The sequence below is a fragment of the Hippichthys cyanospilos genome, chromosome 18, assembly GCF_059441005.1.
Source record: "Hippichthys cyanospilos isolate Australia breed blue-spotted pipefish chromosome 18, RoL_Hcya_1.0, whole genome shotgun sequence".
Lineage (NCBI taxonomy): Eukaryota > Metazoa > Chordata > Actinopteri > Syngnathiformes > Syngnathidae > Hippichthys > Hippichthys cyanospilos.
In genome coordinates this window covers 3,830,990-3,851,313 of record NC_142386.1, presented here as the reverse complement: position 1 = coordinate 3,851,313, position 20,324 = coordinate 3,830,990, and the positions used below count along the sequence as shown (strand labels likewise).

The 20,324-nt window shown below is 40.5% G+C and overlaps 3 protein-coding genes across 4 annotated transcripts in view; 2 read left to right on the top strand and 1 right to left on the bottom strand.

Moving 5' to 3' along the window:
• Positions 1 to 1,203, bottom strand: part of LOC148408515 (cytokine receptor common subunit gamma-like) — a 2,876-nt gene extending 1,673 nt beyond the window's left edge. Inside the window, exons 1-3 of the mRNA XM_088440767.1 lie at positions 1,031 to 1,203; positions 545 to 635; positions 212 to 390 (exon numbers count right to left, since the gene is read on the bottom strand). Coding sequence (XP_088296893.1) covers positions 212 to 390; positions 545 to 635; positions 1,031 to 1,094 — 334 coding nt within the window. The 5' untranslated portion in view covers positions 1,095 to 1,203. The remainder of the gene's footprint in view (positions 1 to 211; positions 391 to 544; positions 636 to 1,030) is intronic.
• The window catches only part of LOC148408514 (sodium/hydrogen exchanger 6-like), a 25,668-nt gene extending 12,515 nt beyond the window's left edge, over positions 1 to 13,153 (top strand). The window contains exons 5-23 of the mRNA XM_088440765.1: positions 593 to 657; positions 2,864 to 3,195; positions 3,669 to 3,868; positions 4,546 to 4,623; positions 4,834 to 4,910; positions 4,991 to 5,103; positions 5,471 to 5,576; positions 6,216 to 6,357; positions 6,583 to 6,688; positions 6,772 to 6,860; positions 6,974 to 7,087; positions 7,322 to 7,433; positions 8,059 to 8,212; positions 8,303 to 8,333; positions 8,415 to 8,503; positions 8,910 to 9,015; positions 9,154 to 12,312; positions 12,649 to 12,816; positions 13,080 to 13,153. Of these exons, the coding sequence (XP_088296891.1) occupies positions 2,916 to 3,195; positions 3,669 to 3,868; positions 4,546 to 4,623; positions 4,834 to 4,910; positions 4,991 to 5,103; positions 5,471 to 5,576; positions 6,216 to 6,357; positions 6,583 to 6,688; positions 6,772 to 6,860; positions 6,974 to 7,087; positions 7,322 to 7,433; positions 8,059 to 8,212; positions 8,303 to 8,333; positions 8,415 to 8,503; positions 8,910 to 9,015; positions 9,154 to 9,456 (2,100 nt within the window). The 5' untranslated portion in view covers positions 593 to 657; positions 2,864 to 2,915 and the 3' untranslated portion in view covers positions 9,457 to 12,312; positions 12,649 to 12,816; positions 13,080 to 13,153. The remainder of the gene's footprint in view (positions 1 to 592; positions 658 to 2,863; positions 3,196 to 3,668; positions 3,869 to 4,545; positions 4,624 to 4,833; positions 4,911 to 4,990; positions 5,104 to 5,470; positions 5,577 to 6,215; positions 6,358 to 6,582; positions 6,689 to 6,771; positions 6,861 to 6,973; positions 7,088 to 7,321; positions 7,434 to 8,058; positions 8,213 to 8,302; positions 8,334 to 8,414; positions 8,504 to 8,909; positions 9,016 to 9,153; positions 12,313 to 12,648; positions 12,817 to 13,079) is intronic.
• LOC148408513 (four and a half LIM domains protein 1-like) lies at positions 12,696 to 20,324 on the top strand. 2 transcript variants are annotated; one of them, XM_088440769.1, is made up of 7 exons: positions 12,746 to 12,816; positions 13,080 to 13,153; positions 17,626 to 17,792; positions 17,860 to 18,034; positions 18,945 to 19,114; positions 19,180 to 19,366; positions 19,473 to 20,324. In XM_088440769.1, exons 3-7 carry the CDS (start codon positions 17,637 to 17,639, stop codon positions 19,622 to 19,624), a joined length of 840 nt encoding a protein of 279 aa, XP_088296895.1. In that variant the 5' UTR covers positions 12,746 to 12,816; positions 13,080 to 13,153; positions 17,626 to 17,636; the 3' UTR covers positions 19,625 to 20,324. The 2 variants fall into 2 exon arrangements, with proteins under 2 accessions (XP_088296896.1, XP_088296895.1); XM_088440770.1 differs by lacking the exon at positions 13,080 to 13,153 and having other exon boundaries at positions 12,696 to 12,816.

Sequence of the window (20,324 nt, the reverse complement as noted above, 5' to 3'; positions counted from 1 at the left end):
TCTCTCTCTCTCTCTCTCTCTCTCTATATATATATATATATATATATATATATATATATATATATATATATATATATATATATATATATATATATATATATATATATATATATATATATATATATATATAGTATTTATTTTTTATTGGTAAGTTGTACAACCACATATTTCAATTTGGACATTTTCCTTCCACTGGATGTTTTACACCTACCTTTGCTTTTAAAGCCCTCATCGGTCTTCAGAAAAGTCCTATTGCCGTGCACCAGTTGCATGTAGAATGTGTTGAACCTGTTGTTAATGTCACCGTACGGCTGAATGCACCCAATTTTTATATTGTCAGACTCATTTGTCAGGTACAGCTCACACTCTCTGGGCTCTTCATTCTGAAACCTGCGTCAGAAAAATCCACCCGGTCATTCAGAGAGTAACCCCAGCAACAATCAAACCTTCAGTCAAAGCAAAGCACATACGTTAGTTTCAGGCGCACAGTTGATTAAATGAAAGCACAATTCATTGAATTATAAATCCTTTTTGTTTAACTAACCAGCTTTTGAAGGTGTAATTGACTGTTGGATTGCCATATCTGTTCCAGGTACATTTCACAGACTCCAGATGCAACACAACACAGTCGACATCTGTCAAGTGGAACACAAATTGGTACAATACATGAATGTTTTCTGAAGAATTTTCCACAAAAGTTAAATTTAAACTTGCAAGTTCAAAACGATAACGATAAAACACAACATACATTCCAACAACATAATAATTTTAGAGGATTTTGGAGTCAAACCTATTTATTTATTAAGAGTGGCCAATTTAAAATAGCGTCACTTTTCTGTTCTGCCCTGTTTTCAGTTTTTGGTTCAAAAGCCATTCATTGTATATGAAATGTCAATTGAATTGTTTTGAAAACCTCACATTATAAACTCCATCAAGTGTGAAACAGCTCAAAGGAAAGCAAAAAGTAAAAACAGGCTTCAGTCTTATTCGAATCACCTTTTTAAGTGACTAAAACCTGAAATGTTCTTACCTGGGGGTTCTTTGGCAAAACCTAGTCCTGCCAAACAGAGAATCAACAACAGTTTTGTTAGCATCACGGAGCATAAAAAATTGAATGCTTTACGTTCGCGGCTCCGTCTGACAGAAATGCGTCACATTTGACTTTTTTTTTCCTGCTCTTGACTTTAGTGGTTTCTGCTTCCTGTAAGCGGAAACTGTCGAGTTATTCACTATCAACATGAGCATGATGTGAAAGATAACAAAATGATGATTGGCGGACACATTTATGCTGCCCGGCTTCACTTTATTAGACTATTTACGGTAATTCTATGGCGTTATATTTGTGCACCGATGGATTTTGAACACAGAAAAAGAAGTCGCTCGCTCAAAATCTCGATGTCGCGCTCCCACTGTCGCGCTCACTCAAAATTTTTCCCGCCCAAGTCCGTGTTGACACACTCTCGTTTTTACCCACAACAAGCAATCTCAATGGATAACAAGCTGTCAATCAACGTGCTTTTACAAACTCTGATTGGCTGTCTTTTTGGCACATCTTTTTTTTTTTGCGCGCTCGCGATTGTGGCACACATATAACGCTATATATATAAATGACATCTGTCAATGTTGATACATCGGATTTAGCCACAGGTGTCAAACTCAAGGCACTGGTGCCAGTTCCGGCCCGCCACATCATTTTATGTGAAATGCCGATTTGTCTTCAAGTTTCCGGCTAAAATATTTTAAAATCTTGTTTGACTTCATAGTCAGTCCAGCCCTATGACAGAAACTATAACTACAGCCCTGGATTAAGCGTTCAAAATGTTAAATTTCTGACAAGCTCAAGCACACACTTGTACACAGATCACGTTTTGCTATTTGGTTCCAGAAGTTGAGGAAGTCACTACAAAATGGTGACATCACGTCTGGTAGCACTTTCCATCATGTGTGTCTGCACTTTTCATATTGGTTTCCTGTGAGAGGAAACTGATTTGAGGACATCAACAAATTCTCAACAAACTTTACTCGTGAATTTAAAATGCACATTTTACGACGTTATGGGAGAAGGTCTCTTTTGCAAAAACTAAACACGTCACATTTAAAATAAGATTCTGATAGATTGAAATGAGACTGATATCTTTGTTGACATGTTAAGACTGTGCCAATGTTTTACAGTAAATTAAAACAGGCTGCATGCAAAGACTGGTCGCCAGTCAATTCCCAAAGCATCTGGGGAAATCATCACACACGTTTACACTGGAACTGTGGGAACTGAACCCTCACTTCTTGAGTGGAAGTCGGGAGAGTAAACCACTGGCCCTGACAGTGATGCGTTTTAAAAAAAACAACCTTCTCTTTTGACAAACTGAAAGTGGAAGTAGATCATTCTGGCTCAGGCAAATTGAAGGAGTTAGTTCCTCATAATACATGAATGAATGATTAAAAACATTTTTTTTTGTATCCAAATACCTAAATATTCAGCTGTCGTCCTACAGGAGAAATACAGGATTTCTTTCAAGTCACCTGTGTTGTGATAGGTTGCTTTTCCAGATGAAGAAAAAGATAGTAAAATATTAGCAGATAAGCAATTTGTCTCCATTTAAATTGACATGTGCATGATTTGCAGATTGTGTTTACATTTGCACGTTTGATTTTTTTGCAGTCTTCTGCTCTATTAAAAAAAACATTTGGAAAAGTATAGATCGGTATTAGACTTATTTTGCAAGAACAACCCCCCCAAAAAACATCTCGTCGAGTCACGTGGGATTTCTTTCCAGGTACAGCGACTGTTATTTTGAATAAGCGGAAAGTCTTTTATTTTGACATCAGCCCGGAAACCGATTCCGTTTGTTGTGGTGTGTCACAGGAACATTTCGCCTACTACTAGTGCTGCTGCTCCTACGAAAACTAGCGCCGCAATGGCGTCTACGCAAATAAGCCCCTTTCTTCACGGTAAATCCCCCACGGCCCTGTGGTCGCTGCCGTTCGCCTTGTTGTCCTTCGTCCTAATCGCGAGAGGTGAGGGCAACGCGATGGACAACGTCGCAACCGAGAGACTGGCTGAGGAAAGCCACCGCCAAGACAGTGCCAACCTGCTCATATTCATCATGCTCCTCACCCTCACAATTCTCACTATATGGCTCTTCAAGCACAGGCGCTTTAGGTTTCTGCACGAAACTGGACTCGCCATGATTTATGGTAAGGGCACTAGCCTCCACTCATTGACCCCATGTAGCATCTATGCTAATGTATCTAACGGGATGCTCATGATGGCGTTTGCTGCACATACTGAAGCACTAAGCTAATCTTACACAAATTAATGGTCGATTTCTTCCCCAACAGCTTTCCAAAATTACAGCATGATTTTTTTTTAAAAAATAAGAAACACAATATGCTTCCCTAAACCACAGCAATTTGTTTGAAGAGAAAAACTTCGACTTGTCACAAACATGAAACGAAAAAAAATCTGTAAAAAAAAATAAAAACTGGAGAAAAATGAGCGTTGCTTTTCAGGGTCAGACTTAACAATTGCACTTTGCATGATACACACTTGCAGGTTAAACAAAGTACACTTCCAAAATAACTGCAACCTCTCTAAAAAACATAAATTGCCTCAAGTATTACCACTAATGAATGCATATAAACTTTGCCCTCTTGTCTTTTCCGATAAGGCCTTCTGGTTGGTGTGATCCTGCGATTCGGCGTCCATGTGCCCTCGAGCATGAGCGATGTGGTGCAGGGTTGCGCGGTGAACGCCAGTCCCGCCACCCTGCTGGTGAACGTCAGCGGACGATTCTACGAGTATACCCTGAAAGGCGAAGTCAGCCGCGGCAAAGGGCGCCCAGTGCAAGATGATGAGATGCTGAGAAAGGCAAGGCGAGACCTCAGAATCATTTTTGTTTATTTGTTTTGTTTTGGTTGGATGGATTGTCATTTTTCATAATGGGTTTGTTTTGGCATTCTTGGCATAGACTTTTCGCTGAAAACAAAAAGTGTGGCCGACACACTCCTAACTCGTTCATCCAAACACATCTCAAAAATTTCTAGAACTGTAGTTAGCAAGATTGCTACAAAACATTATTGCAAAACATACTCTCCAATGGTTTTTAGTACTGTAACAAGAATTAAACCTGCAGTTTTGTGACATTAATTACAGATAAACTACAGCTAGTGCACTCAATAAATACAAATAGACAAGTAATTAAGATCTGCATTCATCAGACTTGACAACTCTCACATGCTCTTCCATTTTTATGTCTTCTTTCCGGAACTCACCCTCCCACTTACAACAGGAGCTGAGCAGGTTATGCCAAACATAATGACAGTCAATCAATTGGCCCCCTCAGGGTGTAGAGATACCTGTTGTTGACTATGGCCTTAAAAATGAGTTTGTATTTGCAGAAAGAAGGCAAAAAGTTGCATATACAGTTGACAAAAAAGGATCACATGATTCTAAGTCAACTCCAAAAATCTGAAGCTTTAAAATCCTTAGTAAGAACGAATGCACAAAATTGACTAAAACTCCATTGCTCTGCTTCCTTTCTTCAGGTCACCTTTGACCCAGAAGTCTTTTTCAACATTTTGCTGCCCCCGATCATCTTCCATGCTGGCTACAGTCTTAAACGGGTAAGGTGGATGAAGAGACACTTTTATTAAAAGTTCGCTGTGCTATGTCGACAAAAGTTTCTGGACATGCTGTATTATCGAAAAAATATGTAACACCTGTGTCTGAGCCCTTTAATAACAGTTCTTTGTGCTTTTGGGCTATTTATCTGACTTCAGACTAACTTTTAGGTTAGGTTACATTTTTAAATAAATGTCTTGTCATCTTTATAGAGACACTTTTTCCGCAACATTGGCTCCATCCTGGCCTATGCTTTCATGGGAACAGTTATATCCTGCTTTATTATTGGGTAAATGTTCTATTCATATTCATATACTGTAACTGCAATTAGCCTTCCGGTGTTTGATGGTTTCCTGTAATTCCCCCCAGGCTCATCATGTACGGATTTGTGTCCTTCATGAAAGTGGTGGGCCAGCTCGGGGGAGATTTTTACTTTACGGACTGCCTCTTCTTCGGCGCCATCGTATCAGCGACGGACCCAGGTACAACACTGGCATTCAAACAAAACCCTCAGGTTTGATACTTCTGCGGCATTAGACAACTTAATGGTTTTCGAATCCCTCCTCTGAGTCAATCAAATGCTGGTTGACTCCTTTGTTCTCATTTAAAAAACGATTTATCCCTTGGAAAATTAGTTGAACGAATTACTTCCAGGCACACTTTTTGCTATTATAATACCTTTGTGAATGGTACAGCAGTCTTAAGTAGTATTTTCACATTCCCGAGTGTAATATAAAATATAAACCTCACCATGAAAATACCTGACAGACATGTAATGGAGAGAGTGGTATTGGAAAAAAAAAACAAAAAAACTTTGTGGTGTCTTTCCCTTCCGTTTTTTTGGTGCAGTGACTGTGCTGGCCATTTTCAACGAGCTGAAGGTCGACGTGGACCTGTATGCTTTACTTTTTGGGGAAAGCGTGCTCAATGACGCCGTGGCCATCGTCCTGTCGTCGTAAGTATTCTTGACGCCCCACGGAAAAATCAACGCACACTCCCACAAAGCCACCGCAAAAGCGGAACCTCACCCTCCTAACACAAGTCATTCCACTGCTGCCCTTCCATTTGTCTATCTGAGTCGTATGTATGCATGCAGTATTCTTCTCCGCTTGGGAGAAGCAGAGTAGGCGCGCGGCTGGAATTGCGCAATCCGAGGGCGAGGAGGAATGACTGTGGAAAAACCACAAGGGTTTTGTTTTGGTTGCAGTGGCACATCGGGCATCCGCAAAATGAGTCCTAGCATGTTTCCTCAAACGGTGCGCACACATTTTTTACTGTACTAGAGAGTGCAAGGTGTTTCTTTTTTGGAGTTTAAGTTTGTTTGGGAGGAGGCAGTTGGATAGAGAATTGTTGCAACTTGTAAGGGGAGAAGTCTAGATTTGCGTCCTATTTATTTGTCGTTCTCATTAGTAATTCATTGCAGTTTGTAGGCAGAGCTAATTGTTTCCGGCTCAAATTTCCACGTGTTATATAATATGGACATAGAATATGGCCCTTTAAAAAAAGAAAAATGTTTTTTAAAGAATTCAGGTTGATTTGATGTTGCCTTCTATGGTTCTTCCTAAATGCTATGTCCGTTTTTTACTGTCCTCAGGTCCATTGTGGCCTACCAGCCGGCGGGGGACAACAGCCACAGCTTTGAGGCCATGGCCTTGCTCAAATCCTTTGGCATCTTCCTCGGCGTTTTTAGTGGATCTTTTGCTCTGGGCGTGGCCACTGGTGTGGTGACGGCGCTCATATCCTTCACGTTACTTTTTTTTTTTTTTCTCTACTGCATCTTAATCATGTCTCGATTTTTGTCAATTATTGACTTTCTAGCGGAAGTATTTATATTGCATTATTGTTATTAGGAATTATGTTAAAATAATGAAGACACAATGATTATAGTTGACTCTATAGTTTGGGTTGCTATTATCTAACTATTACCTTCTGATGGCCGATTTCTCTTAACTTTCCATCACGTGACCAAGTTTACCAAGCTGAGGGACTTCCCCTTGCTGGAGACAGCACTGTTTTTTCTCATGTCCTGGAGCACCTTCCTTTTGGCGGAGGCCTGCGGCTTCACCGGTGCTACATTAATATCATTATGGTTTATTGTTGTCACATTTCAGTTAACTATCAACTAATGTTCTAAATGTGTTTGAATCCAGGCGTGGTTGCCGTGCTCTTCTGCGGGATCACTCAGGCTCACTACACCTATAATAATCTCTCTCGTGACTCACAGGATCGAACCAAACAGGTACGTGCCAACTGGGGCATGTCAGTCAACAAAGAATGCCAATAGGAAACCCGATGAAGCCAGCGGAGCCAGTTCTCATTGTGCGCTTGTTTTCTCTGCCTGTCACCTAACAGTTGTTTGAGCTGCTCAACTTTTTGGCAGAGAACTTCATCTTCTCCTACATGGGCCTGACGCTCTTCTCCTTTCAGTCGCACGTCTTCAACCCTTTGTTCATCATCGGGGCTTTTGTATCCTTCTCTCAACTCATTGTCAAAGAGTTCTTTTTAGCTTTTGATTCAAAATATGCGTTTCCATACTGTGGAGTCCCTGATTTCAAGTGAATTATCGTAATTCCTCAAATATAAGACACCATCTTTTTTCTCCCAAAATTAAGGACCAAAAGTATGGGTGTTTATCAGGTCCATCGTGAATCTTTTCAGCATAAATCTCCCACTTTGCCCTTAAACGAAATACAACTCCAGATAGCTGTGTTCTTGGGCAGAGCGGCAAACATTTTCCCATTGTCCTTCCTGCTTAACCTGGGGCGCAAGAACAAGATTGGCTCCAATTTTCAGCACGTCATGATGTTTGCAGGTAAGTTATGAGATGTGTGTGTGTGTGTGTGTGTGTGTGTGTGTGTGTGTGTGTGTGTGTGTGTGTGTGCACGAATGACCTCAGTGAATAAAATAAGATTTGCCTTTTTTTTTTTTAATTTCAGCCATTTTGACGCACTTGTTTTTTGTTGTTGTTTTAGACTAACCTCTAACCTGTATAAACAGTATAAAAAGTCGTTTAGCCCTGTTCAAAGTTGATTTATAGTTTTTTTCATGTGTTAATGTTAAAAAAAAGGATATCGTTTTAGGCATACATTTTTTAGAGATTATAATATTTATAGTCAGCGGGCCACGAAAGGTTTTGTTTCATAATATAATTTAGAAGCACTGAACTATGATTGGCTCAGTCATTCTACTACTAGTGTACTGAATTGTCTTACCAATGTGGACAAGATTTATGATTTGACTTTACTTCTTTTCACCAGCAGAGGGTAGTGTTGTCTCAGGTATTGTGTGACAGGCTTGTAAAAGGAAAGAGCGTCTCAACATATTTCACTATGGCTTGTTCATTTATGGCACAATATTCTTGTTTATTGACAAGTACCTATTGGCCATATGTAGTAGGATCACCACAACTGATGTACACTTCTTTTTGTCCCCTGTAGGACTGCGTGGGGCAATGACGTTCGCCCTGTCCATCCGAGACACGGCCACATACGCACGCCAGATGATGTTCTCTACCACTTTGCTGATCGTCTTCTTCACTGTGTGGATCTGCGGAGGCGGCACCATGCCGATGTTGTCTTTCATGAGCATTCCGTAAGGCCCACATTTCGGTTCCCACCTTTTATTTTTATTTATTATTTATTCCAATGACACGGTCCCGTCTTTATTTTTTGCTAATGTCAGCGTGGGTGTGGACTCTGATCAAGATCATATGGTGAGTATCATGGTTTAAAATGTGTCATTTTTCTTTTGATAAAAAAATAAAAAGTATGCACTGTAAATTTCTGCCTGACAGAGTACAGGAATGACGGATGGCTCACAGAGGAGGAACACAAAGCATGAGAGTGCTTGGCCTTTCAGGATCTGGTACAACTTTGATCACAAGTATCCTTTCATGTGGATTTGTACTGTGGGATTTCCATTTTACTTTTTTTTTTTTTTTTACTACTGATGTTATCCCTTTAAGTGAAAATGTATTTGTTAGAGACATAAAGAGAGCCACATCACACTGATTCACACACATTTTTTTTAATGATGTGTTTTTTAAACATGATGATAATGATTCACATGAATCTTGACGCCACATAGGAAGCATACAGAGCAAACAGCAAGGGCCTGAGATTGATCCCTGTGGCACACCACATTATTTAGTGGACCTTTAAGGCAATTGTATTGTATCTTCTCTAAAACGTTTTGGGCAAAGGTACTCTAAAGAAACACTTATGCACTTGTATCATATTTTGACCCTCTTCAAAATAAATGTTCAATGTCCTTGACACCTTTTGTGAAGCTACCTGAAACCCCTCCTGACCCACAGTGGCCCCCCTCTCACCGCCACTCTGCCCGCCTGTTGTGGGCCACTGGCACGGTGCCTCACTAGCCCACAAGCATACGAGGTTTGAACGTCAACTACTAAATAGGGGCCGAGTTTTTAGTAGACGCGATTCTTCGTGTAAATATATGTAGTAACTACTCAGGGCCCATATAAGTTTGTATTTTGGAATCTCTTTTACTGTTTCTGTATTGGCCACTAGAACGAAGGGCCGCTCCACGACGACGACTCGGACTTCATCCTGAACGACGCCAGCATCAGCTCCATGTACGCCGACGTCACCGTCAGCACGGACGGCTCGGGCTCCGGCGGCGCCAAGCGCCACCGCCCGTCCTCCGGCGACGAGGGCCTGGATCACCAACTGGCGCTGGCCGAGCACGAGGTGGCCATCCGGGGCACCCGCCTGGTCCTGCCCGTGAACGACCCGGTGGATCCGCCGACTACCGTCACCCTGCCTCCGCCGCCCTCCCCGCCGCACTCGGACCCCCGTAGGCACAGACTGTAAGAAAAGGTTTGCACTAGCGAGACGCGGCTTGCCGTCATCATCCAAAATGCCATCCTAGTTGATTTTTGTCTCCCATCGTTGGGCCAGAGGCTCTATTTCCGTGACAGTGCTGTATGTTCTGCGGGCTACTTATTTGGCAATTTTCAGACAGTGGCTGTTTTTAAGTGACCGGTGTCTCTTTTGATATTCTCCCGACCGTAGCTAGTCAGTACTTTTTCCAACTTTGCCATTTCACTAATGCTGGCCAATTGTTGTTTTTGCCGCAAATGAGAGGCAGCAGTGCAATCTAAGGTACGGTATGTTGTCTAGTTTGGAGGCCTGTGGATATTGTTACATGATTGTAATTATCAGGCTATTTCACTTCCTCACTATTTCAACATTTACAACTGCACTTAGTAATGTAATCGAAATCGAGAAGCTTAGCCATTTGTTGAGGCTTGCTAGTATTACGTGACTCATATTTCCTTTTTCTATGGTTTTCAGTTCAAACACTTATTTTGGCAACCCTTCAGTTCTGCTAGTGATCTTGCTTATTTGATCAAGCTTATTGGCAATAATTATTTGTATTGCAATCCCCCTTCTGGCTAAAATCTGAATGGTATTCTATGCTGCTAAATCATTTTCTGCACTTTAGGACCCACATTGCTTTCCTTGTTTCATGGACTCAACATCTGTTCTGCTATTTAAAAACATGACTCACCCACTTAGTAATGCAACTGATTTAAAAAAAAAAAAGCCTGTGCTGACTGTTCCAGTCACATAATTGCAGCCACTGTCTAAACCTTTAACAACTGGATTAATGATCTACTTTCACTGTTTGGCGCCGCCTCAAATCTTTACGTGGACAGATCGGCTTCAGCTACGTGAGGTGCTTTGCGAGGACTGCTCCATGACTGTAGGCTTCAATGTGAACACGCAGAAGGTCAGGTACTCTTTATCAAAATACACATGGAGGATGAGCGCCTAGGTAGACATGAGAACTGACTAGTTCCACAATCCTGGACAGAAATTTGAGCACTGCCCTGTGTGCGTCATTCATTTGTGGGTTTATTTATTTATTTATGTGCATTTTCATGGTACGACATTTCTCTGGGGTTTTTTTTTTTTTTAGAAGTAGGAGAGCTCGGTGGCAAGACGCAACCGAGTCATCCCACATGAGGTACGCTGTACGAATGTAGGGAGGCGAGTCCGTAAAATGAATTTTAGTTGTGTGATGTAGCAAGATGCTTCTTTTGACGAGAGCATCCCGTCATTTACTAGCTTGTGAGTGAAGAAAAAAAAAAAGTCTAATCTGACTGATGCACCACACATATACTGCCATGTCTTTGGGCAGGCTCCATTGTGAATTCAAGTGCCTGATATGTAAATTCTCCTCAGTGTAGATTTGTACATTTGATTTGTGCAGTCAGATGATAATTCTGATTGACACATGATGCGCTGATTTGATGAATATGATCAGTGCACTTGGTTGAAATTATTTGTATGTGTAATTGAGATTAACAATGTGTCATCAGAACTACTAGCATTGCACAACAGGCGTCAAACTTCGGGCCTTGAGGGCCGGTATCCTGCATGTTTTCGAATCTTCTTTCTCAAACACACCTGATTCAAATGATCAGTATCGTTTTCAAGCCCCTGCAAAGCTTGCTATTAAGCTTATATTTTGAATCAGGTGTTGGAAAACCAGAAAACTCGCAGGATGCCGGCCCTCAAGGACTGGATTTCAACACCTATGGTAAGGTTTACTGAATTGTAAATATACTCTACATGTACTTAGTATTTTGAAGAGCTGGAACCTCCAACATTAAATGCCCCTAAATTACACAATTTAAATTGAACCATTTTCCGTTAAAAAAAAAAACATCAAAATTCTTGAGAGTTTTTTTTTTGTGCTTTTATCAAGATGTTAAAAGTTCTGATGATAACCATAGAAAAGCATTTGGTAGCTCAGTACAATAAACGATTCATCAAATAATTCAACAAGATGCCATTGTAAATAGCATGTAGCTAATGACTGGCATGACTAAACAAAAATTGTCACTATACTGCAAACTATGATCCTAAAACAGTTTCCAAGTTCTAAATCTTAGAGGCTCCACAGCAGCAATACCAAAAGGATCTCACCCACTCATATTGCTTTTTGCACTTAGACATCTCTGTAGTTTGGTGGACTGAAACCCGTCCTGTCGTCTTTGTGCCGCGCAGGCCGGTCAACACCTTAAGAGTGTCTTCACGTCTTTGATATACGGTACCCAGAAAACAATTGAAATCTTCAAAGTGTTTTTGTCTTGATTCTCAAGCAGTATTCAAAATTCAGCTTTTCTACACAATCATACATGCGATTTGGATTGTGTCATACTTTCCTGTGTAAATGATTTAAACATCTCCATTTCATTTTTATGCTACTTTTGTCATAGCGATCACACTCCAGACTAATTATTTACCAGCGAGGGAAAAAAAAAAGGGTCTGATTCTGCTTTTTGAACACTGGAGTTGATGAGCATGAAAGAAACGTGGTTGTTTGTAAATGTTTATTTTTTTAAGAAATGTGATCTAATAATCAAAAAATAGACTGACTCATTTCCTTCCTTTCTGTCATTCGACATTTTTGATCTTCTGTCTGGCAACTTGCAAATGTATCAGAAATAAATGTCAAGGACTGCACATTGTTTCTTCTCGTGAGTGATTTTCATTTTCATCACACCGTGTCATTTTTATCCCTCTGTTGTAGCCGGTTAAGTCGGCTAAAATATACCTCTCAGTATGATGCAATGCAGTATACTAACCACATCACAGACCGGTCCTTGGTTTACAACAGAATTACAAATTTGCCGGGACGCACCGAACTCTCAAATGGTGAGTACATTACATGCGAATTTGTGTATGCATCGTGCATATGAAGTTTTGATGAATTGATTTCCTCACATGAATTTGTTCTCTTTTTCCAAAAGGTGCAAAGAAACTACATTTATAAAACCCTAAAAATGATAACATAAACAATTTGTGAATGAGTTGCCAAAATATCGCTTAAAGGTTTTACCTATCATTATTGTTTTTAATTTCGTTTCCCTTTCTCTTCTTGTAGTAAATTGTTACTATTAGAAGTAACTGGAAAGAAAAATGTCACTTCAAACTTTTAGACTACGTAATTAGAATATGTATTTTGAAAGTTCTGTTGATTTTATTTTGAAGCTTGACACCAAACATCCGGTCTGCGCTTGGCTGTTAATGTCTGGCAGACGACGCCAGCGGACGTGTTGACGGTGAACCGTGAGGCGCAAAGTGAACACCGATTCCCTCCGCTCATCAACACCCGCACCGTGGCGCGCATCCACGGCCACGCGACTCCAACTTCACCCGGTAAGATGGAGGACCAGAAAAATAAATATTTGTTTCTAAACTTGTCACTTAACTCACGAAGTGATTTGTCAGAAAAGTGTGCTAATTTGCATAATACGTGTCTCATGAAACGTTCCTGTGCGTGCTTTATATTCGATCTGTGATATTATTAATTCATAAATTGGCAACATGTGTATTAGTTGTTAAAATGGTGATCCATCTCCGATTGTAGTGGTAAATGTTAAGACGATGATGTCATTGTCACACTTTTTGATTTCTTCTAGATTTTCCTTGCAAAAATCTCCAAAATTCAAAGAGGAAACAAGCCCTAAAAGTTGTTGCACGGGGCGTTGTCTCTGTAAGTAATTCTGCGAGTGTGTGTGTGTTTGACTTTTGGAAGTCTGCAATCTGTTTCCACTTAACAAGTTGTTTCTTCTCCCCATTCACTGATCGAAGTGTTGAGGCCAAGAAAATACTTTCAAAGGTCAATTAGCATTCCTGTACAGCTTTTTATTGTTATGTGCTGAATGCAAGGTTATTTTTTAGCAGAAGCTTCAAGGACTTGTTGCAACCCCCCAAAATTTAAAGTACCCTGCAAAGGCGTCATAAGTACTTTAAGGAGATATGAGCAAATGAGTGGTGTTCCACAGCCTGCGGTCATGTCCTTATAATAGCATAAACATAAATGGCTTTCTGTGTGGAGAAACAGCAGCAATGCTGTATCCATTCTTCATTAACTTTGAGCCTGTTTGAAATGTTGAAGCAGAGCACGATAAACAACATAACAGCCTCATAAAATTTTTATCCATTTTCTCAAGCTTCACGTAGAGTGCCGCTTCGTGCCAGCGAATAGAAACAAGCACGTCTCACTTTATGGGATTTTTTTGTGTGAGTGAAGTGGTGGCGATGGTGATGATAGGTCAAGCAATTTTCAAGCTGTCCTGAATAGTCTCATAAAAAAAGCATGCAGAGTTTATTATAGAGCTGTAACTATAGCTACTATGATTACAAGAGCTGTAACTATAGCTACTATGATTACAAAAAAAAAATTCACAACTTTTGGCCGTCGTGTTTAAGCTTGAGGCACCATAAACACAGCGCAGAATCGATTACAGTCACATATAGTCTCTTGGGAGAAAAATGATCAATACCGTAATTCACCAAATAGATGATGCACCCTTAATTTTGGGGTCAAATTGGGGTATTTTCTATGTTACCATATAGAGAACGCACCAACACTGGCAACAATGTAAAAACTAGCAAATCTCATTTTCCTAAACTCTTCATACCTTCTTGTGTTCGTATCTATAATTTATATATTTGTTGCACACTTTCCCGCTTTGTGAGCGGTCATTGAATGCAGTGCCACTGTAACATGCTGTTGTTTTTACTTTTCCTCGAGTTCAGCTCGAGTTAATTTTATCATAAATACCCGAAGTTGCGCAGCAGCCGTGTTTCACGAAGTTTACGATTGTGTAGATTTAATGTGTGATTTAATCATCAGGAGACATAACTTTTACGTGATCCTCTTCGTTTTAGCAATATTCCTGTGTGTGAACAAGGATGGACTCGGACGTCGGTTCAGTCTGCTCACTTCTTTTATTGGAAATAAAACCCAAGCTAACAATTAGTGCAATTGCATTTTTATCATTAACCTAGCAGATTTTTAGGAGTTATCCTGCACAATTGGCCCTTCTCCATGTCTAGTTTTAAACTTCAACTGGGAATGTTAATAAACAACTCGCTGCAAGTACCAGTACAAGTGCCCTACTTTTCAAAGACAATCTTTGAAATGTTACATTCAGTCATTTTCAAACACACCCCAAGAAATCCAGCATTCATTCAAATCTAAAAAAAAGTCGCCTCGGATCACTAAAGTTGTTTTGCAGTCCTAACCAACATCCCCTGGAAGACTTTCTCTTGAATGTGCAGGCGCGTCCAGCTTTCTGCTTTAACACTTAAATCATCCGCTGCTTAAGGAGGACATTTTGTTTTTCTACGTGCGGCTTTTTGGTTGGCAAGCGTATTTAATGTGGGGGCCTTTCCAATGGGACATTGAGATTTATGTCAAATAGTTTGTGCAGTTTGAAATCCCACAGGACGTTTAAGTCGCTTTCACTCAGTCATGTTGTTGGGATGTTTTTAAGGCCTTTCTTTTCTGGTCTGATGCTGTTGAGGTTTTGAAGGGCAACTTACACACACACGCCCACTGAGGCAGACACGGATAGGAGAACCACGAAAGGAAATTGCTAATCGACAGATGCTAAAGTCGTTGCCGCCTTCTTTGCTTACTGTATTATTCCACTTTCTGGAATTCGTCTTGCTGGTGACAAATATAACAGTTTACTTAAAGGAAGTTGAGAGCCAAGCTTCTTATTAAATATTGTGTAATAGTTGCTAGCTTTGTGAGAGTAGGAAGAAGGGTTGCGTGGTGGTCTGATACTATAAAAGTACCTCGATTTATTCAACTTTTGTTTTATTCAACTTATACATAGTTTTAATATTTTTAAAGCTATATTTTCAAACTATGTTTTTTTTAAGCACAGCCGTTGATTCACATTCATATTTCATATTGCTTCAATTAAGTGGCACTTTGAACAGGTACACATGTCTGCTTTACTGGTGGTTTGCCCCCTAGTAGCTTGGAAAAACAAACTGCGGATAATCCGCACTGGACTATAAACCACAAGGCTCAAATAACGAGAAAAAAGTTGCGTCTTCAAGTCCGAAGTTTGCGGTGATTCTAAAATCCAAATAATAAAAGCCTCCCCGCTTACAGTTGTGCAAGTCAATGCCCAAGCCCCACTATTTGCTGCAAAATGGCGATCATAATCATAATATCAAAATAACACTTGTAATTGTGTTTCTCCGCGCACGTATGGTGCCAACGCTCTTGCCATGGAGCCCGACTTCCTGTTTTCTGTGTGTTCCAGCACATTCTTGGCCGATAAGCTCATGCCAACACGCGGGCCCAGCACAGATGTCGTGTAGACAAATGTGAAAAATCCGTACGGTGTCAGATGGCCCGGGTTGGGTGCGGATTTCGAACTCCGTCACACCCTTGTCGTGCAGGCAAACTTCCTTCCAAGTCCAACATGTATCCTGCATCAATATTTAGAGGCATTACATGGCCAAGTAGGAAAACACAGCATATGGTTTTCTTGCCACTTAACAAGCTTTGCCCCCTGTAATTCAAGACAGGACCACACATGCTGGCACACTCAGTTGGAGTTTTTCATTAGCATTTAGCTGCGCATGATAATGATAGCTATCTGCTCCTAAAACATGGTTTATTATGACAAGAGGGAGAGGAAAAAAGTTCAGGCTTGTCGGCTTACGTCACCCATCGTGATTTATTTTTTTCCCCCCGACCTGCCTGGAATTCCCGCTTTGGCTTCCTGTTAGCGAATTGTTCCCATCAGATAGGTGTATTATTATTATTATTACTATGCTGGTGGTGCTATTGTTATTATGCCAACCTGCATGGCTGCTTACAGTGATTTCTGGTCTGCTGAGTTTTTTTGCATGGAAAGAAAAGTTGTTGTTTTTTCAGGTGCTCTAATAAAATGTCATGACAATCTTCAATGACGGTACAAAAATGGTAAATCGCCCATTACCTCAAAGTACATTAGTACCTGACCTAATCAGACCCAGTACAGTACAATATTCCGTTCCTGTACTATAAAGGAGCAGTGTTGTAGTTCATTTTAAATGTACTTTATTTATACCTCGGTATGCAGTGCTTTTCAGTCGATTTTGAGTTTGGACTATGTTGAAGTCACATTGCAACGAAAACCCAAAACCTCCTTGTGAATGTGTGCTGGCATGCAGCAGGCACCACGAGGTTTGTGGGTTTTGTTTTCTCGGGAGTGGCTTTGTGTCTGTGAGCGAAGTTGTGTGTTTGTGTGAGTGTGTCCGCGTCTGCACTCCAGATCTGACCACATGAGCCAGACATTGCGTCATGCGTTCACCTCTTAATGTGATCATTCAATACATGCGCACACGCGTTTGAGGAGGAGTTCTTGATACTGGGCCAACGGGAACCCGATGCAGGCAATGCATGAGTGGGGGCATTTTTAACATGTCTTCCTTGGGCCGGGTTACTATGGAATAAATTATAATCACAGTCGTTTCAAAATATTTTGACTAATATACATGAGTATTCACTTACGTCCTTACTTTCACTTAACTACCAGGACTTTAAATACACTGTAACTTACAAGAATAACTTGAAAATAATTATTATCAAGTGAAATGATACTTAAAATAATTGCAAAATAAATTTTAAAAACACCTGCTTTCCCTGTTATTGTCCTTAAATAATTCATATTGCCTCATCATAATTTGAATCTAATCATTTTAAATAAATGAGTTGATTTGCAGTATGGGCTGTACACTGCCCTCTGTTGGTTGCAGCCTGTATAGCATACAACAACAGTGGCTGAGAAACATTTCATTTACTTTGGCGTAAAAATTGGAGCATCGGCCAGAAAGTTAAAATAAGCACACAACATTCCATCACACTGTTCATGCACTTTGAATGACCTGGTTGGAAGTATGCTACATTCACTTCCACACCCACTTCGTATCCTTTCAGTGTTTCCGGCTCACCAGCCGCACCAACAGCATTCCATTTCATCCTTGACATACTTTCATTACTTATATATATATATATATATATATATATATATATATATATATATATATATATATATATATATATATATATATATATATACATATATAAGAATAAAAGAATCTCTTGATGGAAAAAAAATGACGTCAGAAATCCTGATCCAACTGAAGGTTGTTTTTGTTTTGTGATTTCAGAGAAAAAAAAAATGTCAGCCAGCGTGCAGTGTTTCTACTGTCGCGAGGATCTCGGCGGCAGGAGGTTCGTGCGCAACGAGGGCCGGCCGGCGTGCGTGCGCTGCCACACCAAGTTCTGCGCCAACAGCTGCGCCGAGTGCCACCGACCCATCTCGGTGGAGTCCAAGGTGTGTACACGCGCTCGCTTTGATTTTGTATTTTTGGGCACTGGGATGTGACGCCGGCTTTGGTCAGGAGCTGAGCCACAAGGGCCGCTACTGGCACGAGGACTGCTTCCGATGCGCAAAGTGCTACAAGCCGCTTGCCAAGGAGCCCTTCGTCACCAAGGATGAGCGCATCCTGTGCGGCAAGTGCTGCTCCAGAGAAGAAGCTCCGCGCTGCCACACCTGCTATAAGCCCATACTCGCTGGTAACAATTGCAATACGCTTATCTTATGCTCATCTTTTATTATTCGATATTTAGCAACAACCTTTGAGATTTTTCATTGATTGTTATTAAGATGAGTGTACAAGGCAAATCGCGCGGTTGTTACCTATTACCGTTTATGCGGTGGTGGTGTAACAGGGATATTGGGAACACAAAAGATGCAGCAACATGTGAAGACAGACAATGTATCAATCACAGTTAGGGCAGTTTGTTGAATTTTAATCACGATCACGATATTAATTAAGCTGATCCTCGGCGATATTAACATTTAAAAAGTCAAGCTTTTTTTTAAAATTTCAAGTCAAATCAATCACTTTACACTCTGACCACCAGGGGGCACTGTTTCCCGACTGTCAATTGAGACCCATTTTGAAAAATCCGATATGCAAAAAATTGGAATACATTTGTTTGAAATGACTGAAAATGACATTTTGACTGCTAATTGATTAAAATTAGCTTAAAAGTAAATAAAGTGTTTGGTTGTAAGTAGTTTGCACTCAGCAAGTAAATTAGCTGAGTCGCCCAGCGTGCCAAGTTTTTGCCATGTTTTGTGGATTTGATTGAATTATTATTTACTTTATTTATCTACTTTAATGTAGTATTATTATTTGTAATTATCAAGCCTTGAAGCCTTGTTTATATACTCTTGTGTAAAGAAGGGCAATAAATAGACATTTTTGACCAAACATGATGAATTATTGACATTTCAATATTGACAAAAATAATCGTGATTATTATTTTGGCCATCATCATGCAGCCTTAATGACAGTCGTATCTTTTTTATCCTCTTCGAACAACGACTAATATTACTGCAGAGAGGATTTGACTTATTTACTGGACTACATTCATACGATATATGAATTCATGACATTTTTGTCATGTTCATCTCCAGGCACGGAAAGCGTGGAGTACAAAGGCAACTCGTTCCACGACGAGTGTTTCACCTGCTGCCACTGCAAGCGACCCATGGCGTCGAAGAGCTTCATCGCCAAAGGGAGCGACGTCTACTGCAGCCCCTGCTACGACGACAAGTTTGCAAAGATCTGCGTCTCCTGCAAAAAGGTCACTTTGGACAACGGGACAAAGCGGCGATGGCGATGGAGATATTTATGTTGATTCCTCCGTAGAACATCATGTCCGGTGGAGTCAACTACCAAGGGCAGCCTTGGCACGCCCACTGTTTCGTGTGCAGCTCCTGCTCCAAGGCCCTGGCCGGGTCCAGCTTCACCACTCACCAAGATCAGGTCTTCTGCGTGGACTGCTACAAGAACACTGTGGCTAAGAAATGCAACGGTTGCCAACTGGCCATCACAGGTTCCTTTTTTTCTGATTTCGATTAAAATTAAATGATTATTTAGTCTTATATGGAAGCCAATGTATTTTTTACCTTTTAAAATGTTCATTTTTTTCCCCCGCTCAGGTTTCGGCAAAGGTGTGAACGTGGTGAGCTACGACGGAGGCTCCTGGCACGAATACTGCTTCAATTGTAAGCGGTGCGCCCTCAGTCTGGCTAACAAGCCTTTCATTGCAAAGGGTCGCGATATTTTGTGCTCCGATTGCGGCGAAAAGTAGACAACCGCCCGCAACGTCAGACTGAGCTTACGCAGTGGTGTTAAAGACGTCGTTATTTCAATAACAGCCTCAAAGATTATGCTAATCACTTTTTTCGAGAAGCGTTTCTCTCCTCATAATCGACGTGACAAACCGATATTCACCGTTTATCGCATACTCCGGAGTTGTCCAAAGTAGGGCCCGTGGGCAATTTTTGAGCCGCCATTCACATTTTAGTGGCCCACCCCCATATCCTAGCTAGCAGTGCCCCTACAAGAGAAATACAAGATCTGCGTATTACTTTCAAATCACCTGCAATATTTTGCATCCCGTTTGAAGAAATCAATGGTAAAATATTGGCAGAGACAATTTGTAATCATTATTTACAAAGCGCTATGTTTCGTACTAAAAAAAGACAAGAAAAATGTCACCAGATCTCCCATCTTATCAATTCCTAGGACAATGTAATAAATGTCATCATCATACAGAAAACTAAACAGAAGTGATAAATGATCTAATTTAAGTCTGATAATGTTGATTGAAATGGTCTGCGCTAATTTCTATTCAATGCTTTCATTCCGTTAGCGTGTAACTAAAGGTTAGCCTTTACTGCTATTGTTATGACATTAAGATTTTTATACTGTTGCTGGTTTTCATATATTTGAAATATGAATTGTTATGAATCCTGAAATCAATAAACATTTGTAATAGATTCTAAAAA

Excerpts from the sequence above, each read along its gene's own strand:
- LOC148408513 (XM_088440770.1), top strand. The coding sequence starts at position 17,637 with ATGTCAGCCAGCGTGCAGTGTTTCTACTGTCGCGAGGATCTCGGCGGC. Across the intron at positions 17,793-17,859 it reads CCATCTCGGTGGAGTCCAAG|GAGCTGAGCCACAAGGGCCG; the intron begins GTGTGTACACGC and ends GGCTTTGGTCAG. Across the intron at positions 19,115-19,179 it reads TCTGCGTCTCCTGCAAAAAG|AACATCATGTCCGGTGGAGT; the intron begins GTCACTTTGGAC and ends ATTCCTCCGTAG.